The sequence below is a fragment of the Phalaenopsis equestris genome, unplaced genomic scaffold, assembly GCF_001263595.1.
Source record: "Phalaenopsis equestris unplaced genomic scaffold, ASM126359v1 Scaffold000226, whole genome shotgun sequence".
Taxonomy (NCBI): domain Eukaryota; kingdom Viridiplantae; phylum Streptophyta; class Magnoliopsida; order Asparagales; family Orchidaceae; genus Phalaenopsis; species Phalaenopsis equestris.
Window position 1 is genome coordinate 1,220,002 of NW_018164668.1, and position 10,341 is coordinate 1,230,342.

At 34.1% G+C, this 10,341-nt stretch overlaps 1 protein-coding gene across 3 annotated transcripts in view; it reads left to right on the forward strand.

Annotated features, from left to right (window-relative positions):
• The window catches only part of LOC110023650, a 45,483-nt gene that overhangs the window by 16,714 nt on the left and 18,428 nt on the right, over positions 1-10,341 (forward strand). Inside the window, exons 6-7 of one of the 3 annotated variants that reach the window (XM_020723158.1) lie at positions 5,634-5,929; positions 7,703-7,958. In XM_020723158.1, coding sequence (XP_020578817.1) covers positions 5,634-5,903 — 270 coding nt within the window. In that variant the 3' untranslated portion in view covers positions 5,904-5,929; positions 7,703-7,958. Of the gene's footprint in view, positions 1-5,633; positions 5,930-6,499; positions 7,043-7,702; positions 7,959-10,341 lie in introns of those variants that run through there. The other 2 variants (XM_020723157.1, XM_020723156.1) reach the window with 2 other exon arrangements.

Consider the following 10,341-nt stretch of genomic DNA (forward strand, 5'->3'; position numbering starts at 1 on the left):
TCATACTTATATATATATATATGAAGCTGGAAACTCCTCTGCTAAGAGTCGAAAAACTCCTCCTTATAGGCAATTAAAATTTCCTCAACCAGATTTCTCCTCTGCCAAAGCCGGTCCTCGTTTCTCAGCTCGTCCATGTAGCAGAAATTTTTCATGTTGTAGGCCCCTTTGCCTCTTGATTCTCCTTGCAGTTGGAAGCATCCCTCTTGTAGGTCTTCCTCCACAAGTCCCCCTATAGACTGAAATGTTATTGCTGCAGGCTCTCCTCCTCCTGCAGAATCCTCTTTCAGCAGCAACAAGAACAGCAAAAGTAATGACAAGAAGCAGAAGCTACAACAGCAGTGGCTTCAAGCAACTATAGTCAACTTCAATCAAACAAGTAGAAGCAGTTCTAAACACACAAGGTTAATGACTAAGTACGAGATGAAGACATCAAGTTTTACTCTTGTAGGGGTGTAAACGAGTTGAACATGATTGAGCTGAAGTTTTGTTTGTGTTCGACTCTTTTGTATTAACACCTGTTCAAAATTGGCTCGTGCTTGAATTAGGCTCGTAATGAGCTGAACACGAACAAAGATAAGAAATTTTGCCCATATAACTTTTGAACTCTTTAACATTATCACAAATAATAAACTGAATTGCCAGAACTTCTTTTAATGGCCTCAATCCGTGTTTATGTATATTTATGGTAAGGAAAAAGAGGATTATCTCACGGGAGAGGGCATAGTTCTTGAGGTCACTGACCCCAAAACCCACACATGGAAGAATCAAGACCATATCATTATGTCTTTGCTAGTCAACTTAATGACCATTGAAGTGAGAGAAAATTTTTTACTTTACAAAACTGCCAAAAAAATCTGGGAGGTTGCAAGAGAAACATATTCTATCACTAAGAGCAAAGTAGATTTGTTTGAGATCGAAACTAAGCTTCATAACCTTGGGCAAAGCTAAGTGTCATCTAATACTTCAACACTCTCTGATAAAATATTATTTATAATTGAAATTGTTTGAATCACATGTGTGAAAATGTCCACATAATGCTACGAAGTTCAAATCCATCATCGAGAAGAATCGAACCATCAAATTCTTAGTATGGCTAACTCAGAAATTGGATGAAGTAAGAGGGAGAATCATGGGAACAAAGCCACTTCTATTACCTATGAAGCATTTGCTGAAGTAAGGAAAGAAGAGAGTAGGAAAAAACTGATGGTAACTGGAAATGTGGGTTCACTAAGTACTAAATGCACTGTCTTGTACTTCAATAATTCTTCCCATGGCTCAAAGCCAAAAAAGAATCGTCCCACATGTAACTATTGCAAGAAGATTGGGCATATAAAAACAAATATTGGAAACTTCATGGCAAGCCTGTAGATTGAAAACCTGGATAGAGATCAAGAGAAAAAGACAAATGATGTTATTACATCAGAAGGATCAACTGAATCATTCACCAAAGAACAACTTGATGTATTAAAAAACTCCTTGGAGGTAATTCAATGCAACACACTAACCTCGTGACACCAAGATAATATATAATTCTCTCATCTTTCCAATAATGTGAGATTTAAAACTTCGATCATAGATTTAGGAGCTTCCCATCATATGACCGGAGACATCAATACTCTAGTCAACTATCAAGTGACTCTTAAGATCGGTAAGAGTTACAGACGAATCACACTCAAACATTATTGGTATAGTAGAGGTGGAGCTGTCTTAGGATATTACACTTTCCTCTATTTTATATGTTCTAAAGTTAGACCGCAATTTGATTTCAATCTATAAGCTTACTCATGATTTAAAATGTATAGCTAGATTTCTTGCATACTTGTGTATTTTAGGTGGTGAAGTCGGGAAAGGTAATTGGTAGTGCTGAAATGTGTTAAAGCTTATTTTTTTTATCAATGTGCAACTCGCCAAGTTGCCCAGCACACTAGAAATAATTATCCCACAAGCTAGTATAATCCCTCACACCATTTTTTCATTATCCGTAGTGATATTCGCGGAACTTCAAAGGTGCAAACCCTAAGTGAGGCTAGATGATTTGTCTCATTTATTGATGATCACATTAGAATTACTTGGGTATTCCTAATTAAGAGGAATATTGAAACAACCAAAATATTTCAAACCATTCATTACATGATTCAAACTCAATTTCAAAACAAAATTCAAACCCTCTAAACTGATAATGTAAATAAATATTTTAACTTTATTCTTGGAGTCTTTTTTTCAAAAAAGGGAGTCATTCATGTGAGTTTATGTATTAATACCTCACAATAAAATGAGATAGCTGAGAGAAAAAAGAAGTATCTCCTTGAGGTATCCCACTTAATTATAGTGCCTCATCAAGTTTCAAAATATTTTTGGGGAGAAGCAATTTTTACTGCAACATATGTTATCAATCGAATGCCTAGTTAGACACTTAACTTCAAAACACCACTCTATATTTTAATGATTAGCTCTCCCCACATCAAAGCTTTCTCTTATGCTATACTATTTAAAATTTTTGAGCCATGCTTCTATGGAGTCACGTTCTTCAAGCTCTTTATTGGACATCCATTTGGCTGGATGGCACCATCAACAACTTCAACCCTTTTGGTCAAATAATTGGTATTTAACATACAATGAATTATATTGAACATGGTTTCCTTTTTTTCCTTTCCCTCCGCTATTTTATTGTGGTGAATATCCTGTCATTGCAATAATCTTCGATGGTCTTAGATATTAATTCTTCACCTTGTTCTTTGTGCTTTTATTGTGAAGCCACTTACTTGGATTATCCACTCTTTGAGTTTTGTTTGAAATATATGAGATGCTTATAACTTCTCCTTTTACTTTTTAGCTATATATATATATATATATATATATTTATAATTTAGAGAAATAATGATTACTTCCAAATGATGCTAGAGTTACAGGTCCATAGAACGGCTTTGTTGTATGATATGTCACTTTTTGGTGGGATGATTCTTCTTAATTACTTATTTATAGCACATAATTCAAAAAAATATTCTAGAGGGTTGATGTGAAGCGATTATGATTACTTGTTTATATGTACAAAGTATAGAGATTGCTTGTTGATTTATTCTCCTTTGCAAACTAATAAGAGAATAGAATCTCCTTATTTTATTGTGCAATTTGTATTGGTCATGAACTTGATTACAATATTTATGCTAATATTCTGAAGCATAATGATCAAATTTCTTGCACTTTTAAATGTTGAATGTTCGTTTTGTCGTACTTGAATATTTCCTTGTACCCATCCTCTTCTAGGGTTTTGGTTTCTTTCATTATTACCGTGAATTTCACATCCTCGTTCATGTTTGTGACCTCTCCCTAAACCTCTTTCACAACCATCTACCTAATTCTCAGTGTAGGTCTCCTAGATTTTAGGAGTACACCCTAGGTGAGAACCTATCTACCTTTTTTTTTAGTATAGGCTTCTTAAATTTTAGGAGCACACCCTATGTGAGAGTTCATCCACCTATTCTTTTATTCTAGCACGATTAGAGTGACTAGTCTGTGGACTACACAACTTCACAAAATATTTACAAAAATCAAATAAAATCTCTTTTGCATGTTAAAAAGAAGTCGACATAAAAAAGACTTAAACATAGCTTTTGTGTGAAAATCAAAGAAATTTTCTATGAAAATTTATACAAGTCCATGGTTAGTCATTTGGATCAATGTTAAAGACTGCCCCCCATAGATTGTCGAGTTGGTAACTCTTATTCAAGATTGGGAAGCACACTGTCCAGCTCTAAACCCCAACTTTTACCAATGTCTTACACCCAGTCCTGATCTTTTGCTCGTGATTTTTTTGCGATTCGTTTTTTTGACTTTCGTGTTGGGTTTTCTCGCATTATTTATTTTTCTTGCAAGTTTATTTAAATCTTGCAAGTTTATTTAAATCTGTAAATCTGTTGCAAATCATACTACGCTCGCAATATTAATCACGCAACAGTAATAGATGCCCATGTGCGTTTTTAGAGTTTATCTACAACATTTTAACTTTACTGTATTTTACTTTTCAAAATATTTTTTATTTACCTGTAATTCACTTATTTTACATGCAAAATCAAAACTGAAACATAACAAAACCAAACATTGACACCAAAACCATAAAACATAAATCACCAATTTCAAACACTTAAACCCTGGAACTATTGCGATGACAGAAGGTTCGGAGCTAAATTCGTGGGCAGTATGACGAGGAACTTAGACCGAGCAGCAAGAGGATCTTCTTCAGCAATCTCTTTTCTAGTCTAAATAACAACCCATAAGACTTCAAGGTAGCTCGTCTATCGTGGTGTAAATCTTCATCCCTTTTTAAGGCTTTTTCAACACTATATTATGCAGCGTAAGTTTTAATTCACTTTAGGTTTTGAGGATATCGTTCGTTACGACATAAATCCTCATCTTTTTGCGGGCTATTTGCATGATCAGTTATTATGCAAGTGTAAGCCCTAAATAATAAAATTGACAGGATTGAACATTCAAATAACATCTTCTCCACAACATAGCCGCACAGTAGGATAGTCTGGGAAGTCGCTGAGGTTTCTCCTCAGCCTCAGGATCTGTGACATCCCCTACATGTTCCTTCATTTGGACTCTTGAAATAACTGTTCATATTTGAGCCACTCCCACTTACTTTTCTACCTACTATTCACGTCCTACCTTGAAAACCTGAACTTTGAAATCTTGAAGACTAATACATCTGATCATTATCGAGATTTTTCTCAAGTGACCCCAGGACTTGCCTCTATAGGGAACTTGGAACCCAGGTAAAATAAACCCTATTTAATATTTATATTAAATATGGGAACTTGTCGGTCACATATAAAATATTCGCAGGTCAAACGAATGTCACAAATCTCTTAGTTTGCAGGATTGAGTCTATCGCCGAGGTATACACTCATATTTTGGAAATGTGTAGTATTCACGGTATCAGACACAATTATGCAAATTATTGGATGAATGAGATTCATTTGGTCACATTTTTCAAAAATTAAAACACGTTACTTTCAAAACTCAAACTATATACCTCTTATATTTAAATTAAATTTTAAAATTATTTTCAATATTTTTGATTTTCAAAAAGTTAACCGACAGAGACCAGCTCACTGTGTACTCATAAGTCATCATACACTCACACTCTATACATGCATGATTTATTTTCAGTACTTTCATAAATATAATCTCAAACTTACAATTCTAACTTTCAAAACTTCACACACAATTCTTATGTAATTAGATATCTAATACAAATCAAATCTTCACACAATTCTTATTAACTTTTTTTTAAGTGAAGCACACCTTCTAAGGCATAGGCTTATCACGCCAAAGTGGTATAAATATTAATATCAAACTCTAGGTGTTACATATGTAAATATATAATAATTGTGTGGTATGTATGTAAATTTTCTATTTAATTTTGATGTCATACTTCATAAAGCGGTAATAATGCCATTTTCTATGTGATATTAAAATTGAAGTGCTATTTGTGTAAATAAAAAAAAAATTTAGGAGTTAGATATGTAAATACATGAAGAATTGAGTGCTATGCATGTAAATGCCCCTAAATATAAATAATATCACCCTTGTAATTCTATTCCTATGATTATTTATTCCTTTTACAGGGAATGGATGATCGGGTGGTACCGCCATCCATGACCGAGTTCACAAGACGCCTGATTCCAGGCGCCACAGTCCATCGCCTGCCAGCAGAAGGCCACTTCTCCTACTACTGCTTCTGCGATGATTGCCACAAACAGATCTTCTCCACTCTCTTCGGCATCCCTCAAGGCCCTCTCACAGCTATTTCTGAGAACGATTTATTCTCTCCTTCTCCCAAAGAACTCTCTGAACAATATCTTAGTTCTGAAGACTCTTTTCACCACGAACTATGACCACATTCTCTGAAGAATTTTCTCAGGTTTGATTTTTATATATACAGCTTTTTAACTCAAAATTTTAGCAAATTAGATGTTGACTACACACATGGATTAGTATTGGAGGGTTATTTATATTCAATTCGATCCATTCGCTTCGTTTGATTTCAATAGTTTTTACTTGACATTGGCAGAACCTTGGTTGATTCATTTATCACTTGTTTTTTGTGTGATATGGGCAAACTGAGCTATGGTGTTGTTAAATTGAAACGGCCAAAAAGTGCAAAATTGTAGTGGCTTGGTTGAAATAAAGAAGCTTTTCCTTTTTTTTTTTTTCTATCTGGAAAGATTTACATACACACACTTGATTCCTATCCTTTACATATCTAACCACTAAACTTTAATTTTTATTGTGGATAGGCAGTATACCGTGAGTCTGCTGTTATTCTCCCTTAATTATTTATTATTGTGTTTCATTTATTTTCTTCTTTGTCATGACGGTTTGATTTTCCCTCCAATTATACGAGGGTTAGGTTGAGTTGCATATATATTTGTTATTTGCTCAATGAGAAAATTAAAGAGTTCATTCCTCCTCAAAGTTTTTATGGTATCAGGGCAAAGAAACAAAATCCTACAGCAGACTAATAACCAAAGTCTTCCCTGTAGTCGTCAGTATTCCTCCGTTCTTTCAGCCGCACTCTCCAGGTAGCAGCGACGGTCTTCTTCAGGCAGCAAAATGTTTTCATCCAGGCACAAGCGGTTGTTTCCTCTCCAGGCAGCAGCGACGCCAGCTCACGTTCTGCGACCAAACCTGCACATTCTAGTGAAGCAGGTTCAGGATGCATCAACAACCAATTTTCTCTCTCTTGGAAATCCCATAGACCTTGAAATTTATTTCTCTCTCTAGCAAAATGACATGGAGGCCTCGACGATTGATTTTCTCTCTCTCATGCACAGAGTTCTCGGGTTTTATTTTCTCTTTCTTGCGGAAATCACAAAGACCTCAACGTGTTAAATTCAAAAGTGTCCGAGAAATACATCCAAAGGATAGAACTTTCTGTTAGGAAGTGATTACTAATAATGTACCTATCTTATAAATGAGAAGCCCAAACACAGTGCTGAACTTTAACAAAACTTTCAACACCCTCATAAAATCCTACCCACACATTCAGTCATCACTTCTAGCCTACCGCTAAAAATTTTGGCTGCATTGCTTTAGTTCATTTATATCATCCTCATCAGATCAAACTTGATCCCATGTCAATCAAATGCTTCTTTGCAGGCTACTACTTTTCAAATAAAAAGGGTTTAGATGCAACTATCCAGAAACAAAAAAATTTACAACTCCATGGATGTTACCTTCTTTGAAAACTAACTTTATTACATCAAATCTAACATTTAGGGGAAGAGTTGGAGAGAATATTATATTTGAGATATCATTCTGGAACCTCAAACTCACCTCCCTTATATTCTTGATGAACCTGCTATTGTTTCCACTATCACCAATCAACCTAAAAATGAACATATCACTCCACTAAATTCTTTCACAGCTCCCAACAAGAACCATAAATTCCGTGTGCACACCAGAAAGAAAAAAACTTTGTGAGTATGTAAGGGACAACATGCAAAATCAGGAATGAAAATCACCAAAATCAACTCCACACACTCTTACGTATTCATACAAAGATTGGATCAACACATCATGGCACAAAGAGGAAGGAGCATGAGAATACACAAAATAGTTGATAGAATAATTTGTGACATATGGAAAATTATCACCTTACAAATCTTTTTTTCATAACTTGGATAATGTGCAGGTCCTAACTTCAATCTAAGAGACTCTATTTATTTCTGCTTGGAAACAAGCCGTGGAAGAAGAGATTTATGCCCTTGAAAAGAATGGTATATGAACCATAACAACTCTGTCATCTGTGAAAAGAACTGTAGGATGTAATTATGTATTCATTGTTAAATATAAAGTAGATGGGAGCATAGAAAGATCCAAGACTAAATTTGTATAAAAGGTTTCGCTCAATTTTATGCAATTTACTTCTAGGAGACATTCACACCGTGGCGATACTCAAAACAGTAAGTAGGGTTGTAAACGAGTCAAGCTTGAGCAAGCTCAGACCCAGCTTGTGTTCGACTCATTCAAAGTTTTTCTAGTTCGAAATTGGTTCGTGAACAATGTGTTCATATTTGGTTCGATTTAAATATTCTTGTTCGTATTTAACTCAAAATTAACTTGTTAAAATTAATTGAAAAAAATAGATGTAGTCTTGGATTTGAACCTGGACCAAATCTGCGTAAAAGAAAACACATAACTACACTATCACACGAGCTGTTATGATTTAAACTTATATATATATGTATATGTATGTATGTATGTGTGTATGTCTGTATGTATGTGTGTGTATGTATGTGTGTATGTGTATGTGTGTATGTATGTGTGTATGTGTGTATGTGTGTATGTGTGTATGTATGTATGTATGTATATTATAAAAATAATTATATAATTTTTTTATTTCGAGCTAAAACAACTCGATCACGAACGAACAAAGAATGGTTCATGTTCGGCTCGTTTACTTAACAAACGAGCCGAACACGAGTTGTTTGCGAACAACGAGTTTTTTTGATAGCCCTAACAATAAGAGTATTATTGTTGCATTACTTAGACATTAAAAATGCATTTCTTAATGAGACTCTTGAGGAAGAAGTGTATATGGAGGTACCTCAAAGATTAAACAAGCAAACTAAAGATATCAATGTATGAGTTGAAACAATCTCCTAAGCATAGTTTGAAAGGTTCACCAATATTATTCTTGTTAATGGGTGTTATGTGTGTTAAGTTGATCATATTTTCTTTGTGAAATTAAATCAAGAATGTATGATAATCATTAATGTTGTATATATAAGTGACATTATTCTTACAAACAATGATGTGGGGGGGAACTTGAAAGAATCAAATGAATTATGGCTTTGGAGTTTGAGATCAAAGATCTTGGAACTTTAAGATACTGCCTAGGAATGACAATAGCTAGATTCAAAGAAGAAATTATCATTTCCCAGAGAAAAAAATACATTGACCTATTAAGGGAGATGAGAATGTTGGGATGCAAACGAATATACACTTATATGTATCATAATCGATGAGCATCAAAAGGAGATGATAACACTCTGGTTGAAAAAGAGAGGTATCAAAAACTTGTGGGGAAACTTATTTATCTATCACATATAAAACCTATTATTTTTTTTTTTTTTTTTTTTTGTGAGTATAATGAGCCAACATATGAACAATTCAAATGAAAATCATTTAGAAGCGAACTTTTGAATCCCGAGACACTTAAAAGATGATTTCAGGATGTGGATTGATATTCAAGATGACTGAGAACATTGACATTGAGATCTACACTAATGCTATTTGGGCAGGAAAACTGACTGATAGAAGATCTACCATGGGTTATTGTTCATTTGTATGGGTAACCTTGTTACTTGGAGAAGTAAAAAAATAACTTGTGGTGGCAAGAAAAGGTGTTGAATCTTATTATCTTGCCTTGACCCTAGCAATTGGTGAAGGGATGTGGCTAAAGAAACTATCAGTGAAACTTCACATAGAGAACTAAACTATTATTAAAATGTTCAGCGATAACCAACCATCAGTATTTCAAAGAATCTAATACGTCATGATTGAACCAAACATATAGAGATTGACAGACACTTCGTTTCTGAAAAGATCAATTGAGGGTTGGTTCAACTAAGCTATATCGCAACTCAATATCAGATCGCTGACATTTTTTCCTAGGCTCTTACTCGGCAGTATTTTAGTGATCCAAGCAGCAAGCTCAACATGTATAATTTATACAACCCAACTTGAGGGGGGTGTTGATATGCATCTGCAGTTTAAAAAACTATATGTCAGCTATTACATTTGATGGGAAGAAATTATTCTCTCTTAATTATCCATTGTTGTGTTTTTATTTCTTTCCTTTTTGATCATGATGATTTGATTTTCCCATATATATATATATGAGAGTAATACTCCCAAAATCTTCATTTACATAAGTGGATTTCAGTTTTTGAAAGTTAAAATGACGGTAATTTTTTTGCGATATTTAAGATTGATTGGTATAACTTCAAAAGCAAAATTTAGGTATTAGATGTGTAAATTCATAAGAATTGTGTGGTATATTTGTAAAATCCTCCCTCCTTTTTCATTTATCCGTTCACTTTCACTGAAGAAATTTTTTGTTTGAATATTTTGATCAAAACTTGATTATTATGAGTTTGACAATAACATAATATTGTTCTTGGATATTCTTGTAAGAGATTAGTTATGATGGGGCCTTGCTAATGCTACCTTCTCTGTCCGGTTTCATTTTGCTGCATTTTTCCTTCTCTCCATTTGTCAATCAGACTAATGTATTGTTGCTCATATATATATATATATATATATATA